At 38.3% G+C, this 21,716-nt stretch overlaps 2 protein-coding genes across 11 annotated transcripts in view; both read left to right on the top strand.

The window, feature by feature from the left end:
• LOC123756167 (inactive hydroxysteroid dehydrogenase-like protein 1) overlaps nt 1-6,514 on the top strand; it is a 31,342-nt gene extending 24,828 nt beyond the window's left edge. For all 8 annotated transcript variants that reach the window (XM_069336602.1, XM_069336604.1, XM_069336603.1 and 5 more), the window contains 4 exons: nt 529-749; nt 1,288-1,417; nt 3,099-3,196; nt 6,129-6,514. In XM_069336602.1, the coding sequence (XP_069192703.1) occupies nt 529-749; nt 1,288-1,417; nt 3,099-3,196; nt 6,129-6,215 (536 nt within the window). In that variant the 3' untranslated portion in view covers nt 6,216-6,514. The remainder of the gene's footprint in view (nt 1-528; nt 750-1,287; nt 1,418-3,098; nt 3,197-6,128) is intronic.
• A 3,614-nt stretch (nt 6,515-10,128) lies between these two features.
• LOC123756165 (inactive hydroxysteroid dehydrogenase-like protein 1) lies at nt 10,129-21,459 on the top strand. Of its 3 annotated transcripts, none has more exons than XM_069336595.1 (8): nt 10,129-10,264; nt 12,339-12,565; nt 13,744-13,866; nt 15,060-15,170; nt 16,730-16,950; nt 18,098-18,227; nt 20,088-20,185; nt 21,055-21,459. In XM_069336595.1, the coding sequence occupies exons 2-8, from the start codon at nt 12,352-12,354 to the stop codon at nt 21,145-21,147; spliced, it is 990 nt and encodes a 329-aa protein (XP_069192696.1). In that variant the 5' UTR covers nt 10,129-10,264; nt 12,339-12,351; the 3' UTR covers nt 21,148-21,459. The 3 variants fall into 3 exon arrangements, with proteins under 3 accessions (XP_069192696.1, XP_069192697.1, XP_069192698.1); XM_069336596.1 differs by having other exon boundaries at nt 10,139-10,268; XM_069336597.1 differs by lacking the exon at nt 10,129-10,264 and adding an exon at nt 11,716-11,822.
• Nucleotides 21,460-21,716: the final 257 nt, after the last annotated feature.

Here is a 21,716-nt window from a genome sequence, read left to right as displayed (position 1 = left end):
GTGAAGACTTCAGTTGGTATTAATTTTGTTCAGTGTGCTGAACACACTACTATTAAAGTTACTTGTAAACTTCAGAGTTTGTAACTTTAATGTAGTATAATACAGTTTCAGTGGATGGATACGGATATGGTTCATGTATGATCACCTTGTACCTGGAATAAGCATCTTAATACAGTAAATAGATTGTTAATCCAGAATGACTCAATAATGGTCCGGGACGGACCGAAACGTCGTTGTCTCGTCATCTTCTAGTGTGTGATTTGGTCAACATAACTTCAGTCACGTTATTATAACTCGTCGTCTGCATCTTATTAAACATTAGCAATGTTATGTCTTGCTAAGAATAAGCTGCAATAGCATGGGTGAAACTATGACCCTAACCCACACATTTAAAATGGAAATGAAGATGTTTTGGTCCATCCTGGACCCCTCATGTTTGTATACCTTTTCAGTTATTGTAAAAATGCTTTTAGCAGTCATCCACCAGTTAAGTAGGATTGTAATGTATTCTCCTCCTTTCATCTTCAGTCAACAATGTCGGACTGGTTGGTTCTCTCCCGTCTTTCTTCAAGGATTTGCCTCAAGAGGATATCTGGGCAATTCTTAATGTAAATTCAGCAGCTGCAGCTTCTATGACAAAATTAGTGCTACCTGGCATGTTAGCACGCAAGAAGGGTGCCATCATCAACATTAGCTCAGTTGCAGGATGCATGTCCCTGCCACTTTTTCAGATGTATTGTGCAAGTAAGGTAAGAGGCGCAAGGATTGTGGAGGTGTGTGTTGATATAGGGGTTGATGAGTGTGTGTAGTCGCCTATTGATACTTGACTTATTTGTGCCCGTGGATTGAGCTTCAACTCTTGGATCCTGAGCAATCCTGTCACCTAATCTATACAGCATTCATCATGGCACCTGTCTTTATTTGTTATCGCATAGTGTAATGCCGTTTCTTGCCCATCTTCACTTTCCTATATCAGTACTCTATATTCTCCATGGTACCCATCTTCACTTTACTGATCACAGTCTGTTGCCTATTCTTTATTTGTCTATATGACCTGTGTTCTTCATTATGTCTATCCTCATTCTCTACATCATAAGGTATATATTTTTCATGGAAATAATCTTCCCAGATGCTCGCTGGCTTGTATCTACTTGAACTTTTGTTGTCTGTCATCAATGAAGTTAGCATTATAATGCCACCTCAATTTGAGGAATCTTGGCTCTAATGACACACTTTCATGCTGAATTTAATTCAATATACTGTAAAATCATTTTGTTCTCTTTTCAGGCATTCATAGACCACTTTTCTGAAGCATTGGATTATGAGTGTCGGTTATCTGGTATAACTGTGCAGAATATCACACCTTGTGCAGTCTCAACCAACATGACTAAGTTTGATCCACTAATACATAAACAAGGTAAGATTGGCAAACTGAAAATAAACATTTGCATTTACTTTTAGAGTTTGCAAAAATTTTAATAAATTGATTGATCTGGTATATGGGCTACAATGTTTTTCTGGGAGGGCATCCCCCCCTAATAGCTCCCTGTGGTTATAATAGTGGACTATCAAGAAATAGGAAATTGTACAAGACCTCTTGAGACCCCACTTGAGCCTGCCCCAGAGGATGAACCCAAATCTGCCTTCCTATGAGTTGAGGAATGTTTGTGGATCATAGATATACCAAAAACAGAAAAATTCATCATTGAAAGTAATGAAATACATCTTTCTGGTGGGTCCCATCATCGGCTTCCTGAGCTAGCCTCCTGGTCAGCTCCGAGTCTGTCGTGCCTCACGAGGCCCTTGAGAGTCATAAGTGCCAACTGGAGACCAGAAGCAAAATCTGGTCCACTCAGAGGCAAACGGCATGGAGAAACATTGGTAACAAGCTGAGGGAGCTACAGAGGAAAGCCCTCCCAGAAAGTATAAGCACATTAAAACGAGCAACTAATTGATGAAAATAAATAACCCTGAGGTTATTTACTGAAGATTGAACTATGTCTCTATGTGGTCCTTTGGTGACAATTTAGTGTCCAGAGGGCACCCCCAGATCTTTCTTTATCAAAGGGCCTTAAAGCCGTATCACATAAATTGTAGATTGTGTGTGGCCTATTTTATCTTATTCCACATTCCATAACATGGCATTTATTCATGTTGAATTTCATCCGCCAAGTGTTTCTCCGTATACTTTTGTCCAGTTCATCTTGAAGGGCACACCGATTGTCTTTTATCTTCCTTAGTAGCTTAGCATCATCAGCCTTCATGTTCATATAAATCTGTATTCCCTCTGGTAGATCATTTATATTTGTTTATATAGACAATTTATATAGACGGGCCAGAACCTGGTCCCCCTCACAGAGGCACAGAGTGGGTGACACTGCACCAGAAAAGCATCCAACCATATCTTTCCTGTAGAATGTGAGTCTATCATAAAAGTAGATTTGTTACACAGGCTCTTCGTGTCTGAAAAACCTTTCTGTCTATTATTATCATTTCTCTCCAGGTATTGTATCCATTTGGTTTTAACTATTTTTTTCTAGTGCTTTGACTATGGGGTTTCACACATTGCCTTCATGCGCTATAGCTATGATATAGGAGTTTTACCCCCCCCCCCCTAATGCTTCTCTTAAAATACATTAAGAAATCACATTTATGTGCTGTATCGGTGAGAAAATCAGTGACTCCTACTGGAGTGGTGCAAAGTCAGATCGTGTTTCAAGTATTTTTTGGGGTGGCTCATTTTTTGAGGCAATTAATGCCACCCTTTTCATGCCATCCTTGCCCCTTAGACAGTAGCCAATTGGTAGCTTGATTCGAACCTGGCCCCCCCCCCCCCCCTGCTTTCAGCTCTTCAGGTCATTGCAAGTTTTGGGTCGACTTGCGTGCCATGCACCACTATTTGAATAAGTCTGGGGGCTATAGCTACCCTGATGGGTATTGGACAATTTTCAGATGGTCACTATCAGAAGTTTGTACTAAAGCAATGATATTTTCTAAGCTCAGTTTATTTTTCACATACATATATACATTATTTATATATTATATAATATATATATAAAATATACACACAGTATATATTTTCATATTTGTTCTGATAGGTTTCTTCACTCCGAGTCAATCCAAGTTTGCTTCTCATGCTCTCTCTACGCTGGGTTATGCTCGTAACACCACTGGATACTGGACCCATGGAATTCAGGTGAGGTTATATGCCTAAACTTCTTTGTTTTATTTTATTTTTATTTATTTGTTTATTTATACAAGAGTTCTTACATTCTTGTACAGCTACTAGCACGCATATAGCGTTTCAGGCAAGTCCTTAATCCTAATTTTCCCCGTAATATGACCAGCCAGATTGCTTAACAACCAGGTGCATTCGCTGCTGGGTGAACAGAGGCTACAGTTAAGGATTGGCACCCAGTCAATCCTCCCTAGCCAGGATATGACCCCAGGCCAAAGCGCTCGCGAAATACCAGGAGAATGTGTTACCATTTCCCCATGGGGACTGCATTGATTTATGCGAAGAAGCTTACATAGTCTATCCTTTCTGAGGTATGGGTAAGACCAGTTTGGGTTTGGTTTCAAGAAATATTCAGTTTGGTCAGTATTGTAAAAAAAAAGATCTGTTAACAAAGCTGAAAGCATTAAATCAATATCATCTGAAGAAGCTGACACAGTATTAGGAAGCCATCTTCAGCCTTGAGTTTTAACCGTTCTAATACAAAAAAAAACTTAAAGCTCTCACGAAATATCAAATAGTTTTCAACATTTAAATAGAGGAGACATGTCCCATAATTTACTGCATTCAAATATTTGATAGATATGCATTGGAACATCATTGAAAAATCTTTAAGACACTTCAGAAGTTTTTTCTCCAAACATATCCTGTTTCACACTATGGTTCACATACTACAAGCAGTCAAGATAAGCACACACTATTACAGTAGTTAATCAGTTTTTTCCAAAACATCTAAACAAAAAGATTGTTTAATCTTTTCAATGTCATGATAGTGTTCAATAAATCGTAATTTCTATATATCCCATGCCTTAATGATAAAGATCATCTGGATTTATATATCCAGTGGCTTGAATTATAAACATCTGGATTTATATATCCCATGCTTTGAATGATAAACATATGGATTTTTCATAATGCCACTTCTTATTTGAATTGCTTCATTTCTTGTTGATAAAATCATCTATTGTGGCAATCATGGCCATGGATTAACAGCATGGCAATGATATATATAATTGCAAAGCAGTGGGCAGTTCATGAAAAGTTGATGTTGCTTGAAAGTTTAAATGATTATTATTCATTTTCCGTGCTGGACCTTCGGTAGCTTCTCAGAGTTTAAATGACAATCTGAATGTTGGGCTTTCAAGGCCCTTCTTGGCCTACCAGGAGTCGGGACCGATATCTGTTCCTCTTAAGGAGACAAGGGAAGCACATGCGAATCAAATATGAACCCACAAAGTGAACATCTCAAGAAGTTGATTGATGAAGTAAAATCCTCAACAAGACAAAAATGAAAATGCTAATGAACCCAATTGACAGTTTGTGCAGATAGCTACACCTAACACAGCTTCATAGGTCCTGTGGTAAGCCCAGTCTGATCACAGCTGAATGGCCTTGGATTAGCTAGGTCAACATTTCCCTTACCCAATGCCTTGGTTCACCTAGAAGTAAATACAGTCGGTACTGGTACTTTGGAGTTGCAAATCCTTCAAACAGGATGCAACTATTGTAGGTCGCATCCTGTTGAAGGTCAATATTTGACCTAGGGGGAACCTCAGTAAAGCTCAACAGGTTTCTTATCCCCAAATCTAGTAAACCATAAAGTGAACTATATAGTGTATTAACGAACTTATGGCTGCCACCAGGTGTCCCAGCTGGCCTCCACGTACTCTCCTTATATGCTTTACTCCTAGGCTAGTCACCAAAGAATCATCCAAGCATCTGCATATTCTGTCTGCACTGGCTAATCCAAATCATATAAGGCCCACTCCACTTCGAATTAGGCAGACTTGCAAACTAGCCAATTTTTTTTTACTGGGAAAGTTAAAAATGATCATTTGTAATTTTTTGTGCCATAACCATTGTAATTCAAATCTCTACATACAGTACTGTAAACATAAATTTACATGATTAGGGGAGGATCTTCATATACTGTATATGTACATGCCTCAAATACAGTAGTTTATTAACAATAATAGAAATTTGAACTTGTTGGAGTGTGTCAGCTTGCTTGATGAAGGATTCAAGTAAGTTCGTTCCTTATTTCTACCTAACGCAACACTGAAATTACTGTACATAAGCATTTTCACAAAAGTTCAATGACATAACTTCTTATTAATAGAGTGCGTAAAAAAAACGCTTCCTCTAAACACCTTCATGATAATTGCAGTTGTCACTGGACATGGTATTAGCAAAAAATTATCAGTTACTATGAAGGCAAAAAAGTTAGGGTGGAAAATCTTTAAGTAATGGAGCAAAATATACACCAATGCTACCACTCCGGCAAACCCCTCTTCTATGGGTGCCATGTTCTTAAGAGACTATTGCAATTGTAGTTGCTATTTTTATGAATGTTTCATAATACATGCATGTATTATGAGAGATGCTGGCATAGGAAACCATTCCTGATTACTCTCATGCATTTTAGCTACCTCTAGTTTGTTGTCAAGTCTATCCTACAGCTAAGCATTAATCCAAGTTAGATTGTTTCAGTAAGTAGCATTTTCCATGTACTCTCTGGGATAAGTATTTTCATTTACCTGAACATATCCACAAGGACCATGATGATGGTTCGAACCTACGTCTGAAAGGATCCCAGACGTGCCTTGATTGACTGAGCTACGACATGGTAGTTCAATTACCTGATTACACACAGAAATCACAATAACGTGATGCATCAAATGAACAAACCCACAAGGGCTGTGATGAGAAGCATCCCAGACTCTGCCTTAAGGCAGCGTCTGGGATGCTCCTGGACGCAGGTTCGAATCCTCGTCACAGCCCATGTGGATTTGTTCAATTACCTGTTTTCCCTCTGTTGTTGAAATGTGATTGTACCCCTAAACAGTTTTCCCCTCAATTGTGACTGGTACTAACTGATACTCTTATCTTTCAGTTATGGCTCACTCAGGCAATGCCATCGTGGCTGATGGTCAACGCACACATGTGGAGGTACAAGTCTTTTACAAAGAAATCAAATTGAATGTTTTTTGTCTTTAAATTTACATGGCAGTAAATCACTTGTAAAAATATAAAATTCACTGGATCTATGTGGATTAAACTGTTAAAGAGGACTGAAAATATTTGAAATACTCCTTGTTGAATAATTCTAAGTCGTTTATTTTGTTGTCGATTCATCCATTATCTATGTGTATCATTTGGAAAATATCTTTTGCAATATAATTGCATGCTAACCATTGAAGGTTTTACTAGTTATCAATTGATATAAATGAAAAATGACATTTTCACTGTTTATTAATAAAGGGGTCTACAAGCAAAAAACTTTCCTTATCCTTTTGTACATTTATTTATTTACTTATTTATATATATATACAAGAAAGTACACTGTACATTGGATTTATGAGAGTACATAGCATTGATGTTTTTACATTCTTATAAGGCCGCTAACATGCATAGCGTTTCGGGCAGGTCTTTAATCTAACAGATAATTTTAAGTAGGTAATTTGTAGCAAAATTGAAAAATGTTAACAGGTACATTTGTAAGAAAATTAGAAAATCTGTGTGTGCGCGCGCCTCTGTTCTCACCTAATTGTGCTTGCGGGGGTTGAGCTCTGGCTCTTTGGTCCTGCCTCTCAACCGTCGATCAACTGATGTACTGATTCCTGAGCCTACTGTGATCTATCATATCTACATTTGAAACTGTGTATGGAGTCAGCCTCCACCACATCACTGCCTAATGCATTCCATTTACTAACTACTCTGGCACTGAAAAAGTTCTTTCTAATGTCTCTGTGGCTCATTTGGGTACTCGGCTTTCACCTGCGTCCCCTTGTGCGTGTGCCACCCGTGTTAAATAATCCTTTGTGTGTCTCTGTGTGCCTCTGTGCGTCTCTGCATACATGTGTGTGTCTGCGTGTCTGTATGTGTATGTATTCATCTAGTTGTGCTTGCGGGAGTTGAGCTCTGCTTTTTCGGCCCGCCTCTCAACTGTCAATCAACTGTTACTAACTACTAGCTAACTTTTTTCTTTTTTTTATACACACACCCAGGAAGCAGCCCGTAACAGCTGTCTAACTCCCAGGTACCTATTTACTGCTAGGTATTCAGGAGTATCAGGGTGTAGGAAACTCTGCCCATTTGTTTTTTCCGCCAGCTGCCGGGATCGAACCCTGGTCCCTAGGTCTGAGTCTAGAGTGCTGTCCACTCAGCCAGCCAGCCCCCTGTGTGTCTATCTGTGTTTATCTGTGTCTGTGTGTATCTGTGTCTGTCTGTCTGTATCTGTGTCTGTCTGTGTATACCTGTGTCTGTCAGCAGCCCATTGTCCTGTTTTGGTAGTACAGTACTTACAGGAAGGATGACGACTATAGTACATGTGGTCCTCGCTACCTTACAACAAATAGATGAAGGACCTTGGAGTCAGAATCCATCATTCACTAAAAGTTGCACAACAAGTGGGACCGGCAGTAAAACAAAAGTGAACCAAACCCTGGGAATAATCAAGCGTACCCTTTCAAGGAAAAGAAAGTAGTCGTTCAATTGTACAAGTCTCTGGTGCGCCCCCACCTAGATTACTGCATCCAGGCATGGATAACTCGTCTTCAGAAAGACATGGCTTCTCTAGAGAAGGTGCAACACCGGGCAACAAAAATCATTCCAGAACTTTGTCATTTCATGTATCAGGAACAGTTGAGGGCCACTGGGCTAACAAGCATGACGGCAGTTCTCATCGAAACCTGTCTCTGCCTGGTCGAGGACTGGGCCGCGTGGACGCTAAGCCCCGAAACCAACACAAGGTAACTACTGAACAATTTGGAGGATGTTGATCCGGACAATTTCTTCAAAAGGTCAGATGTAACACAAACAAGGAGCAACGGTTTTAAGCTCGACAAGCCACAATGTAGGACTATGGACAGATGCTTTTTCACCCACAGGGTATTTAACCTATGGAATCGCCTACCCACCGAAGCTGTAAACGGCAAAACTCTGCTGGGTTTTAAAATAAAGCTGGAAAAAATCAGGGCAAATGGGAGGACCCTTGACAAACCGCCGGCTTCCTGCCCTTATCGAAGCCACCAGTATTAGTGGCCCTCGGGTAAATTCAGGTTAATATACCGACGTTCGACACAATTAGAAAGTAGAAATCAGTACTAATGAATTTGAACAAACCGGAAAAAGATTTTCTATTTATGTTGCAAAGACAAACTAAACTAGCTAAACCTTCCTAGGTCTAATACATGTATTTGAGGCCTAATATAGTGAGTTATACTAGGCCTCGGAATATTTAATTTTGTTTATTAGCTTCATTTTTTGGACTATAAAGTGAATAGTACAAAGTTCTACTGTATAATTGCTTAGTACATCAATGTTTGTACTATGGTGCACAGTTACAAAAACTACTATCTAAACAAGAGGAGGGATTGGTACAATGCACCCTAGCTTATGTTATGAATGTTGTTGTAAGTTATGAATGCTTAGAATGTTGTAACAGAACCCATGGGCACCAAACTAGAAACAAATATCTATTTGATATTTCAAGAGTACGACTTAACCAAACTAGAAATGCTCAGTAAGTCAAGGGATCCAAAATGTGGAATGACCTTCCCAATCATGTCAAAGGCTGTACCTCTCTTAACCAGCTTAAGAGTGAAACTAAGTACCTGTACCACCTAATAAACTTCATGTAACCTACCTTACCACCTAAATGTCAACCTATGTCTTACTATTTTCAAAGAATATTGATTATTGACCATCTTATTTTACTGCTGATATCTGCCATGTATAAACTTAATGAAAATTGTAATCTTTTATTTAGTTAAAATTCCTTCTGCTGCTGTGTTGCATTTTCTGCTGTTTCATTTATCATGTGATTATTATCATTCGCTTTTTCTTTTTTTTTCGTTGTTTTAATTCAATTTATGTTTTTGATCTGAATTAGTATTGAGTTTTTTCACACCTTGCCCGAAATGCTGTGCTTATTAGTGGCTTCAGGCATTGTATGTACAAGCTCTAGCTATTAATCCAACATTACGTTTGTAATTCATTTTCAATGTATGTACCTGAATAAACATCTTAATATATGTTAGTTGTTTAATTTAGAAACTGTACTTGGAATCTGTCTCTAGCCCATTGTTCCATTGCAAGGTTTCAATGGCTGTTCTCGAATCTGTATGTATGATAACATGTTGTTTGGTATTCATATGTGCATTGAATTTTGTAACCAGTTCATCAAGATTGTAACTTACTTAGCTAAATGAATTGTGGGGTTCAGTCCCTGAGCCCATTATGTGCCTCTGTAACCCTTTCCACCACCGCCCACAGGATGGGTATGGGGTGCATAATAAATGACCTAAACTAAATTAGTATTTCTAACTCCTGCTCATCAAGATTGTAACTTGCTTAGCTAAATGAATTTTGGGGTTCAGTCCCTGAGCCCATTATGTGCCTCTGTAACCCTTTCCACTACCGCCCACAAGATGGGAATGGGGTGCATAATAAATGAACTAAACTAAACTGTCCTTACAATTGTACATCACTCATATGTTCTTTGTACATATATTCTAATGAATAAACAATATTAATATTAGTATTAGTATAATATAGATATATATGTATATAGTATAGCCATACAAAGGTAGTTGAAGGCGGTCCGTCTAATTACCACAAGCTAACACAAGCTACACAAGCTTCACAAAGCTTCCTGGCAATACGTTAGTAATGAATAAATTCGATATATTTACTCGTTATAATGTTGGTGCTGAACGTACAACACGAAAAAACATAATTTTAATCTGAAAAAGTTACTTTTTCAGATTAAAATTATGTTTTTTGACAAGCTTTTTTAATCTGAAAAAGTTACTTTTTCAGATTAAAATTATTTTTTTTTCGTGTTGTACGTTCAGCACTAACATTATAATGAGTAAATATATCATATTTATTCATTACTAACGTATAGCCAGGGAGCTCTCTGAAGCTTGTGTAGGTTGTGGTAATTAGACGGACCCGGCTGGAGGGCTCCGTACTGGTGCTGCCTTGGACGTGTTTACCATGCCGGTGTTGGAGGGTCGTGGCTCAGTAGGTGATAATGTCTTGTCTTCGCCCTTATCTTGAGCTTATCACTGCCTTACACACTATCCTAGACACACACAATATTCCTCAGGTACTTTATATTGTACATAGTATTTTACCTCTAACCAATGACGCCGGATTGGGCTGCTATTGAACACTCTGCGGTCTTAAATTAGTAATTTAGCTACTTGTGACCTTTTGGGCTAATTTGGGTTACTAATGTTAAGATAGTCAATGGCTTATTATATATGCATTTATATTGTAATGTGTGTAAATCACAGCAGCGTCCAACTGCCTGGTTGATCAGACCACGAAAGGATGCCAGGTCAGAGACTGGGCCCTGGAGACGTTGATCCTCGGAACCTTGGAAAGAAAAAAGTAACCGCAAGGTAAGGTAATCTTTCCCAGAGGCAATAGATTTTATGACCTTAATTGTCATTAATGCATTATCCCGGGTAATATCTATGCAAGCAATTCATCCTCATGAAATGATACTACTTTACAATTTGGTGTAAGGTACCAATATGTAGTGATGGACCACCTACTTATAGATGAGTAGACATATTGCATATTCAATATTATATAGCTAAACTCGGTAGGATTTGACATCTATTTGATATCTATGCAAGCAATTCATCCTCATGAAATGATACTACTTTGCTATTTGGTGTAAGGTACCAATATGTAGTGATGGACCACCTACTTATAGATGAGTAGACATATTGCATATTCAATATTATATAGCTAAACTCGGTAGGATTTTACATCAGTTTATAGGACTAGTTTCAGTCACAAGTACTACCTCTGAAGCCTGAACATCAATACTGTACCTCAAAGATTATTCTGGCTATATTGAAGTTGATTTGAAGCGGCGTCTTACACGGACAGTGCATCAACTCTGTGTGGACCTTATCTCTCGCTTTACACTGTGAAGAAGTTATCCATTATTTGTTTCTTATGAGTACAAGTGACAGGATGGACAACCCAGCGGGTTTTCTTCTTATTGGCGGGTGTTGTACATGCTGCTATGGTGGTGTGTTCACTCACAGGACGAGTAACGCTGCCCAATAAACTCGCCCCTTGGGGCAAAATAAACATAAAAATAAAAAAGGTAGTACAGTAATTCAATTTTATTAACCTCTGATGCAAACCATTTGAAATATTATATCCAAGCAGAGAGACCTCATCTTCAGGAGGACATATCTGCTTATGAGAAAGTTTTATACTGGAAGACAAAAGTCATCCCAGAACTAAGTCGACTCACACCAAGAATGGTTGAGAGCCACAGGCCTGATATAATTGAAACTTAAAATACTGAATAATGTAGAGGACATTGATTCAGACCACTCCTTCAAAAGGTCAAATGTAACACAAACAAGCAGCAATGCTTTCAAGCTCAACAAGCCACATTGTAGAACAAAAAAAAAACAGGAAATGCTTTTCCATTTTTAGGGTTAAAAATCCATAGAACCACTTACCCACTGAAGCTGTAAATGCCAAAACGTTGATGGAATTTAAAATCAAGCAGGATAAAATCATCGCCACAAATGGGAGAATCCGTCAGGTAAATTCAGGTAAAAGGCTGCTTTATGGGCATGACTTTATGTGATGGTCAGGTATCAAAATATCAAGATTTAACAGCATTCACAGTCACTTATTTTTTTAGAATCTGAATTTTGAAAGGAATTTTTAATTCCTTTTGGAATTTTGGAAATGAATTTTTAAACTTGGTTGCCAGAGTTTATCCATTAAGCAAAGGGCTCCATTATAATAGAGGTCTGGGTTTGGAAGTTGAAGCGCAGAATGTTCATTTTAGTGGCATTTATAGAAGAAATTCTCTTAAGATTCTTGCTATACTATATATTTGCCAATAAACTTAATACTGTGACATTTGCACAGTGTCACAGTGCTTATGCAGTGTCACTTAATATGCAGTGACATTTTTAGTACACTCACTTAATTTCTTAAATGTCAAATAATGGTAAATTTTTAACCTTACCTCTCACATTACTCCCAGAGATACACAAAATTCCTAAGGTAGCCTTACAAACTCCTCCTAAAGATACACAATATTCCTCAGGTAATCTCGCACAATGGCTCTTTCGGTTGACTCTGCAAAGTGGCTGACGGAGGTGGTGGTGAAGGGACTCCAGCAGGTGGCGGATGTGCTGTCCTTCATTGGGATCTTCTACGTAGGGAAGGTGACACTAACGGTGGTCTGGGACTTGACCTCGGCTCTGAGGGTGCATGTCTGGTCCAAGCTGGTGTCCAGGGACCTGGCTAGAGAATATGGTGGCAAATGGGCAGGTGGGTTTCACACTGACATCAGGGACCTTCCTGTATCTATAGACCCATAGAGACTGCAAGCAGTGAATGGGGTCATTTGTATTGATATAATTTGTGTATTTAGTTACATAAATATCTTCAGAATTGTTATAAACTCGGTTTTATTTTGAAACTATATTCTGTATATAGTGTATACAGTTCTGTACTGTACTTAAGGAAATATGTAAGTGTGGAAGGGTATCAGGATGAGGTGCTCCTTTGCAACACTTTTCTGCTCAGCTCCGTCTGCTCAAAATAGTGTGGATCTGAGTTTGATACCTGTACAACTCGAGGCATTTGGGTATGTTTCCCTACACCTGATGCTTCTGTTTACCTAGGACTAGCAGTAAATGACAATTTATATAATCATTGTAAGTCATAACTGAGTAAAAATTTATGCTTAACTGGCATATTGTTGTTTATTTACTTGCATCATGTAGCTGAGAGCAGAGAGATGGATGGCTTGGCAGATGCAGTGTTGTGAGTGAGTGAATTGTAGCGGTAGCTCTTGTTAACCTCAGTGGAGCCTGATTTCAGTCTGATCAAATAAAGGAATTTTATCCTTGGGACTTGAGTGTGCCTAGTATGGTTTTATATGGAGGTCAGTCTGCTGTACAGATGCAGAATGGATTAAAGCATATCACTGTCTGCTTCTAAGTGCAAGTAGTTGTCCCCAAGGTATAATAGTAGGCATGGCTGGTTCTCACTTTGACTATCATATATTGACTAAAGTTTATTTTCGTAAAGAGTAATACAAATGTTTTGAGTTGTTGTATTTTTCAGCCACGTTATTGTGACTCATCATCTGCATATTGTATGAAGTTGCAGATGATGACTCACAATAATGTGGCTGAAGATATAATGACTAAACCACACATCAGAAAATGGAGAAAAGACAATTTTTCTCCAAAAATTTTAAGATTTTCGTTAATTTTCTCCATATTGCCATTTCTCCATTTTCCAGTGTGTGGTTCGGTTATCATTTTGGATGAAGATAACGGCACAATAAAATGTGCATGAGTTTTGTTTATGGAATTTCGGCAGATGTCTTGAATAAACGTTCAGATACTTATTATTGGAGAAAATGGGATTTTTGATGAGGTGTGTTTGTTGTTTATGCAGTAGCTCCTTCCCTAATAGACTTGATTATTCCTTTACAGTTGTGACAGGTGCCTCTGATGGCATAGGCAAAGGATATGCTGCTGCCCTTGCCAAGAAGGGCATGAATGTTATGCTGATCTCCCGCACTCAAGAGAAGTTGGAGAAGGTTGCTCAAGATATACGTATGTTTCTAGTGCTTTCACTTAGTAAATCTATAGTTATTTCTGCAACATATATAATTTTGATGTTGTATGCTATTTAAAAATACCTGGTTAGATTGGTCATCTATATACAGTACAGTATATATATATAACATACAGTATATAAATCAAACTGAAACTTAAATTTTAGTTACCTCCCCTTCATGAAAAAATATAAGAGTTAGAACCTAAGAATGCATAAATTCTACCTGGATTTATGAAAGGATTCAGATGGATTGTGGCACTTTGATTCTTTATATCACAGACAGTACTTGCAACTACTATACCAAATGCTTTGGTAACACTCGCAGCCGATCAGCCATTTTCGCAAGAGTTCTATAAAGCGTAACTAATAAAAAATAACTCATTATTTTAATAGTTTTCATTGTAAAATAAAGTTACATACAATAATTATTTTAATAGTTTTCCTTGTGAAATTCAAGATTCAAAAGTATGGAAAGTACTGTACACACAAAAATATATGTACCCTTTTCTGGGAGAGCCCGTTGTGGCTCCCTGAAGTTATCTTGTTGAGATGGCTCCCAACTACCTGTACTAGGTCAAATAAGCTGTGGAATTCTGTTTGGCCTACCAGGGACCACAGCTAGAACCTGGCCTCCCTTCAGAGGGGTGTAGAAGCAGGCGACACCTACACAACCCCACCGTGAAGGCATCCAGAAGGTTACTGAATCAATACAGACCACTGCTGGATTCAAAGAGACCGAAGCCTCAAAACCAGCAAACAAAATTCTCCCAACAATGTAAACAATCAAATTTCTCAAAACAAATGGGTGTTTTTTTAGCACTATTTCCCAACCCTCCTAACAAAATGGTACATAAAAGCAAACTAACAAAATCATTGAAGGAAGGGTGAGTAAAGGACAAAGGGAATGAAAGCATGTTCCTGAAAATCATGTGTACTAACAAAGAGAGATAAAAAAATACTGGAGCTAAAATACATAATACAGCTAAAGATGGCAGAGATTGTCTCACTTAGAGATGATACTTGAAAATAATGTTTCAAATGAAGTCGTATTTCTCAAGGGACATTCAGTTTGGAGACGAGACAGAAAAATGATAGAGCAATCAGGCTGTGTATCGGTGACTATACATGAATAAAGATTACGGCAATCAGTGTTTTGACAGTAATAAATATTTGTAATGTTTTTGAACAGGTGGCCAGTATGGAGTCGAGACAGAAATTATGCAAGTAGATTTTGCTCTTGGCCGACCAATATATGAAGACATTGGTAAACACCTTGCAGGCAAGGAGATTGGGATTTTAGGTAAGTACAATGCTTTTCTTATTAAAAAAAATTATTTGATAGGTGATCTATACATAAATTTTATTTTCTGATGATTTCAAGGATGTCGATGTCAGAACAGAAAGGATGGTTGTATGACCACAGCACGGATCACGAGGCTCACAATAGTCTCAAGCCAACAGCACAAAACTCTGAGACATTTTACAAAAGAATACCAAATTGATTTAAATATGAATTACTATACTGAATAACTTAAAAAAAATCAGACTTGTATATCATTGTGGACTCAATCCAAATTCATGAATAATTCAGGTTTTTGCCATTTTTGGCAATTTATCACTGAACATTTTTTTATAGATAATTATAAAGTACTTTTTTTAGTATTAGAATTAAAGTATGCTGACATTAAAAAGTCGGTATACTTTCTAAAATCAGATATTATGTTCCCTACTCTGCTCTCCTCTCATTATACTAAGCACTAATCTATCCCTGTCATATATAACGGTATCTGTGCATGGGGTTTAACCACTGCAAATTACCTCAAGTCTATCATCACTCAGCAAAAATCTGCTATAAGAACTACAACAAACTCTGTTTTCAGACAACACACAGCTCCTCTATTTAAGTCTCGTAACATGCTAAACATACACTCACTCCACACATTCTTATGTGCTATCTACATGTACAAAACCTTGTTCCTAAATGCTAATCTTTATCTGAAACTTTTCCTTGATAGGTGTAATAGAACCCATGAGCACCACACCAGAAATAAATATCTCTTTGATATCCCCAGAGTCAGACTAGACCTGTGCAAACACTCGATGTATATAAAAGGGCCCACTCTTTGGAACTCACTCCCTGACGAATTAAAAAATTGTTCAGCTCATACCCTGTTCAAAAGTAAAATAAAAAAAGTACCTAATTTCATCCTCATAATTTCTTTACCTTGTGCTTCAAACTCATACTGTATCTTGTACTGCCTACTTCTTCAATATTAGTACAGTACTTAAGACATGTATCCTTACTAGTGTAATCACCTGTGTTAACTTATATTGTAGTTATTTGTTGATATAAAAACCTTGCTTCAATGTACCCTTTCATCTTACCTGATGTGTTAGATTAAGGACCTGACCAAAATGCTATGCGTCTTAGTGGCTTTGCATTAATGTAAAAATACCAGTCCTATGTAATCTCACCAACCCATTGTACCTTCTTGCAAATAAATTATTATTATTATTATTATTATAAAACACATCTTTGTGCATATTTAAACACAAAATAATAAATTAATAATTTTCATGTAATATAAATACTGTGATAAAAAGTCAGTTTCTAGAGGGGTTTGATAAACACCTTCAAAGGATACCTGCTTTGCTGGCTTCCTACTTACCTGTCTGCTTTGCCTGCCTACTTTGCTTTGCTTTTCCTGCCTATTTTGCTTTGCCTGGCCTTGCTTGGCCTTGTCTGGCCTGGCCTTGCCTTGCTTGGCCTTGCCTGGCCTTGCTTGCCAATCAGTTATTGTTGATTTGGCAGTCATCTGCCAGTTAAACAGAACTTTAATGGAATTCTCTCATTTTCAGTCAACAATGTTGGAGTGATTGGCAGTGGACCGTGTTTCTTCGAGGATATGGTTGATGATGACCTCTGGGCACTTATTAATGTAAACACAGCATCTGTGCCAGCTATGACAAAATTAGTGCTACCTGGCATGTTAGCTCGCAAGAAAGGTGCCATCATCAATATCAGCTCAATTGGAGGACAGATGTCAGTGCCACTACTTCAGGTTTATTGCGCAACAAAGGTAAAGAATAACTTTGGGTATGAGCTGTGTAGTTACTGGTGTAGGTTGTGTGGTATATGGGTGTTTGTCTGGTAGTGGAAGTATGTGAAAATGGATGAGTATGTTTTTGGGTATTAGTACTCACCATTTTGTTCCTGCAGGAATCAGCTCGTTTGACCGCACATTTCACCTCTCTTATCCACTTTTGAAATTGTGAATGGAATTAGCCATTACATTACAGTATGCATTTTAGGTAATTAATTTGTCCTGCTGCTCTTACACTAAAAGAATACTCACTCACATATCTATGGCTAGTCTATTCTCCAAGCTTCCACACATACTCTTTTGTTGTATAGGCGTTTATTGTGAATTTTTTTTTTCTATGAGACCCCCCACAATCGCTCCTCAAAGCTACAGCCTGGAAGCAACCAACCAAGCCTTAGGACACACATGAGACTTCTAAAACCAGCACCTAGCAAGAACCAGCACCAGAATCTGGTCCAGATAAGAGGCGTCGATTATAGACATTTACATACCACTTGTGTTAACTTCTTAACACAAGTTAAGACAATAATTAAAGCTTGAGCAATGCAGAAGATGTTGAGTGACCATAATGCATCAGCTCCAATGTCCGGATCTACAGGATGGTTCAAGAATTAAACCAACAATGAATCACTTATTTTCATGAAAGGGAATAAGATATGAACAAAAATGCACTTGCACTACATGAGGCCTAGATACCCAAGTGTATGGGAAATAAACTTAGATGCTCCAAAAGAAGAGAGGGACAGAAAAAATAACACAGATACAGTAGTCAGGTGATTTACAAAATCATATGATGCACAGATGACTTGATTGCCCCAAAAAAAAAAAAAATAAGTGATCCATATTTGCACTATACCTTTGCAAAATGAAAAAGTTCAAAAGATGAAAACAAGTTGCTTAACTGAATCCAGTGTCTCAATCTTCCAAACTGGCATGAGACCAAGTAGGATGGATGTCAGGTTGGAGGCAGGGGACACGATTACAGTGAGGGTGCTGCCATCTTATGGTGGTCAAGAACTCAGCTTCAAAATACACTGATAGATATACAGACACATGCTCTTTCGTTTTGCACCCAGCAACATTACATTTTGTTTAATATCAAATAATTTTGTTCTCTTTGCAGTCATTCGTCAACCGTTTTTCTGAAGTATTGGACTTTGAGTACCGGTCATCTGGTATAACTGTGCAGAATATCATACCTTCTGCAGTTTCAACCAACATGACTAGGTTTGATCCACTAATTCATACAGAAGGTAAGATTGGCAAACTGGAATTAAAGATTTGTATTTAATTTTAGATTTGGAAAAAGTTGCATTATACTCCCTGCTCAATATAGTATATGGCTGTACAAGTAAAGCTCAAAAATCCACATTACAGTATATTGTATACAGACTCAATACGTATTTGCTGGAAACCTACCTGGTTTTTATTAAATTTGCACTTTCTGATAGTGACCCCTTGTTGGTTTCCTGGAAACCCCTGCACATACCATGTCACAGGTCCATACCAATAGCATACCTGGAGAGGGTTTTGGGAGTTTTTCTTCTCCCCGAGCCTGGCCCCATATAGTTCATCACTGGGGCCAGGGCAAGCTGGCCCCAGTGATGAACTATATGGGGCCTGGTCCCAGATAGTTCTTCACTGTCTCCATGCCACCTATATTGGTTTAGGGAATGCCTAATTTGTTAATCTAATTTCCTTGGTTCTTCATTCCAAAGCTCATTGGGTTGGCTCAGCCTGTGTTTTGCGTTGGCTTAGCCGTAGTTTTAATTTAGCACAGCCAATGCTTTGTGTAGGCTCAGCCAATGTTTTGTGTTGGCTCGTCCAGTATTTTGAATATCCTTGTGGTTTGGATTAACTTTTGTTCCCTATACTACCATTTCAGTAAGTGTTGGGGCTATAGCTGCTGTAACAACCTGCTGAAAGCAGACCTGAGTTTCCCTTCTTCCCCTCCACCTTCCCCCTCCACCCATTTGTCTAAGTCAAGAGGCCACTGGTGGTTGGGTGGCACCCCACTCGCTTGGCCCTCTCCTTGCCCACTTTCCCCCCACTCCATCCCAACTGAATTCCTTCTCTTTCCCCATTCTTTTCCCTGCTCCCTGGTTCCTCACCATAGTCAGCGACAGTGGTGTGACATTCATCCGTTTAGGCAAACAACCCTTTCCTCGGATTACAGGGAGGTCAGGTTCGGGAGAGGTCTGGTGTGTGTCACACACGACAAACAGGCCTTGTTCCTTCGGGCAGCCGAGTAGAGCTGACACAACTCTATTGGCTTTCACGTGCCTTTCAAGCAGACCTGGAAGGTGATTGGCTGTAGATAGGTGCCAAGCCCTTATTGGCCCTTGAGGGCCAGACCTCAGGCCTAGTTTTAAAATGGTTGGCTGTTGCCAAAAAAATAATGGGAGGAGCCCAGGAGCTGTATTAGTTGTGGGAGGAGCTGTCCTCCACTGGTAAGCTTGTGAGCAAATCTTAGTTTAGTGTGTACTGGGTAGTGTAACTTGAGGGAGTGAACTGGGCTGGTCCATCAAGGCCCCAGTAAGAGGAGTGTTTCAACATCAAAAGGTTGGGTAATTACAGGATTAGTTAATGTGCTCTTGAGTACTCATGTTCCATCAATGTTGTGTATCATTTGCCTCATAGGACTTAATTACAGCTAGGATATAAATAAACATATCTTTTGTTAAATCATTATTGATTTATTATTGTTCTTATTTTTATTCACATGCTATTTTGGAAGTTCCCTGTTTCTCCTCCATTTATGGTAATTAAAGTTGCCCTTGAATCTAAAATAATAAAGTAAAGATCTTCTCTAAATAATTCTCATGCATTAATTGCCAAGATTCCGACGCCCTTCGAATTTATAATTATTGATTTCTGTCCTTCCTGGGAGATCAGTAATGCAGGCACATTCAGGTTTCAGGATGGTGGTGGCAGCTGTAAGTTCTTATTAATTATTATTCAACATTAAATTTAACCCTTTAATTGTAGCTTCCCCCATTTAATATTTCAGTTTCACATTTAGCTGGGAATTCAGTGAGGGTCACAGTGAGCTTGCAAGCAGTGTTAAGCTGGGGTTTAAGTTCAATTTATTCCTTAATTATTTTTTCCGGCAGGTTTGCTCACTCCAAATCCCAATACTTTTGCTGCTCATGCTCTCTCTACGCTGGGTTATGCTCGGTACACCACTGGATATTGGACTCATGGGATTCAGGTAAAGTTATATCCTTAAATTTCCTTGTGTTAAAGGATTGATGAGGCTCAAGTGTTCTATCCTATTGTAAATAATAGTAAGATCAGCTTAGGTTTAGTTTAAAGCAGGGTTACTAAAAACCTGGATATTTTCTTAAAATCCAACCTATCCTGGGCAAAGAGAGTTTGTATCTCTTTAATCATGAGATAAAAAAAATACAAGATTAAATTTAAATAGGAATGACTAAGTTGGCCCATACTGAGGCAAAAAAAAAAAATTGTTTTTAGGCAGCCCCTTGTGACTCGCTGAAGCTATCTTGTTGATATGGCTCCCAGCTGTTAGATCACACCAGCCATGAAGTTCTGCTTGGCCTGTCAGGGAGCAGGAATGCCATTCTCTTGCAGGCAATGAGTCACAATAACGTGGCTAAGTATGTTGACCAGACCACACACTAGAAGGTGATGGGACGACGACGTTTTGGTCCGTCCAGGACCATTCTCAAATCGATTACGTCCTGGACTACATTCTCAAGACAATCGACTGAGAATGGTTCAGGACGGACCGAAACGTCATTGTCCCTTCACCTTCTAGTGTGTGGTCTGGTCAACATGCCATTCTCTTGTACACTTTAACATCATCTAGTTTGTCTAACTGTGCTTTCCAGGTTTTCTACAGCTAAGCATTGATCTTGGTTAGATTGTTTCAGTAAGCAGTGTGTTCCATAGTTGTACTCTCTGTGATGAGTATTTTCACTTACATATTAATGACCTTAAAGAGAAGAAGAGGCAAGTGTTGACCAGGAAAAGCATAGTTGGCAATAAAGTGTACTGCTGCATTTTCCTCAATGTATTCTTTGTGATTAGTTCTAAATGACACTCCTCATGTTTCAGTCTTGGCTCTACGAGAAAGCACCATCGTCACTGCTGGCATATGCGTACATGTGGAGGTTTATGGCTGTCTCAACCTTAAAGAAATCAAATTGAAATTCTAAAAAACATCGTTTTCCAAATTTGCATGGCAGTAAATTGTCTAGTCACACAAAAGCCACGTATTTATACAAAGCTGTTAAAAAGGACTAAAGTTTATTATTAATCTTCTATTTATTGAAGGATTCTGGAGCAGTTGTTTTTATTGTATTACAGTCATCCATTATCTTTGTTGGTTACTATTTGGAAAAAGTATTATGTAATACAATTACTTAACCATTGTATATATACTGTACAACAGCATAAATATCTTAAAATATAACATTTTCATTATATAACCAAAAGTAATATTAAAAGGGAAAATCTTAATTTATCCTGTATATCTTTTGTATGTCCTGCTTAAGACTGATAATAAACAGAAATATTTTCTCATTTCATTTTATATGTAAATTTTCTTATTTAATGTGACACACTAGACAAAGTTTTACAACACCTGATTATTTGAAATGAAATGTACAGTAATGTGAATTCTATACGCGCTTGTCAATACTGTTTTGCAAGGTCAGCAATCTCTGGCTAACACTGGTTGTCTGCCACATCTGATAAAATTAAGCTACTCTCTAAGG

Source organism: Procambarus clarkii, chromosome 36, assembly GCF_040958095.1.
Source record: "Procambarus clarkii isolate CNS0578487 chromosome 36, FALCON_Pclarkii_2.0, whole genome shotgun sequence".
Taxonomy (NCBI): domain Eukaryota; kingdom Metazoa; phylum Arthropoda; class Malacostraca; order Decapoda; family Cambaridae; genus Procambarus; species Procambarus clarkii.
This window is presented reverse-complemented; position numbering and strand designations above follow the sequence as displayed.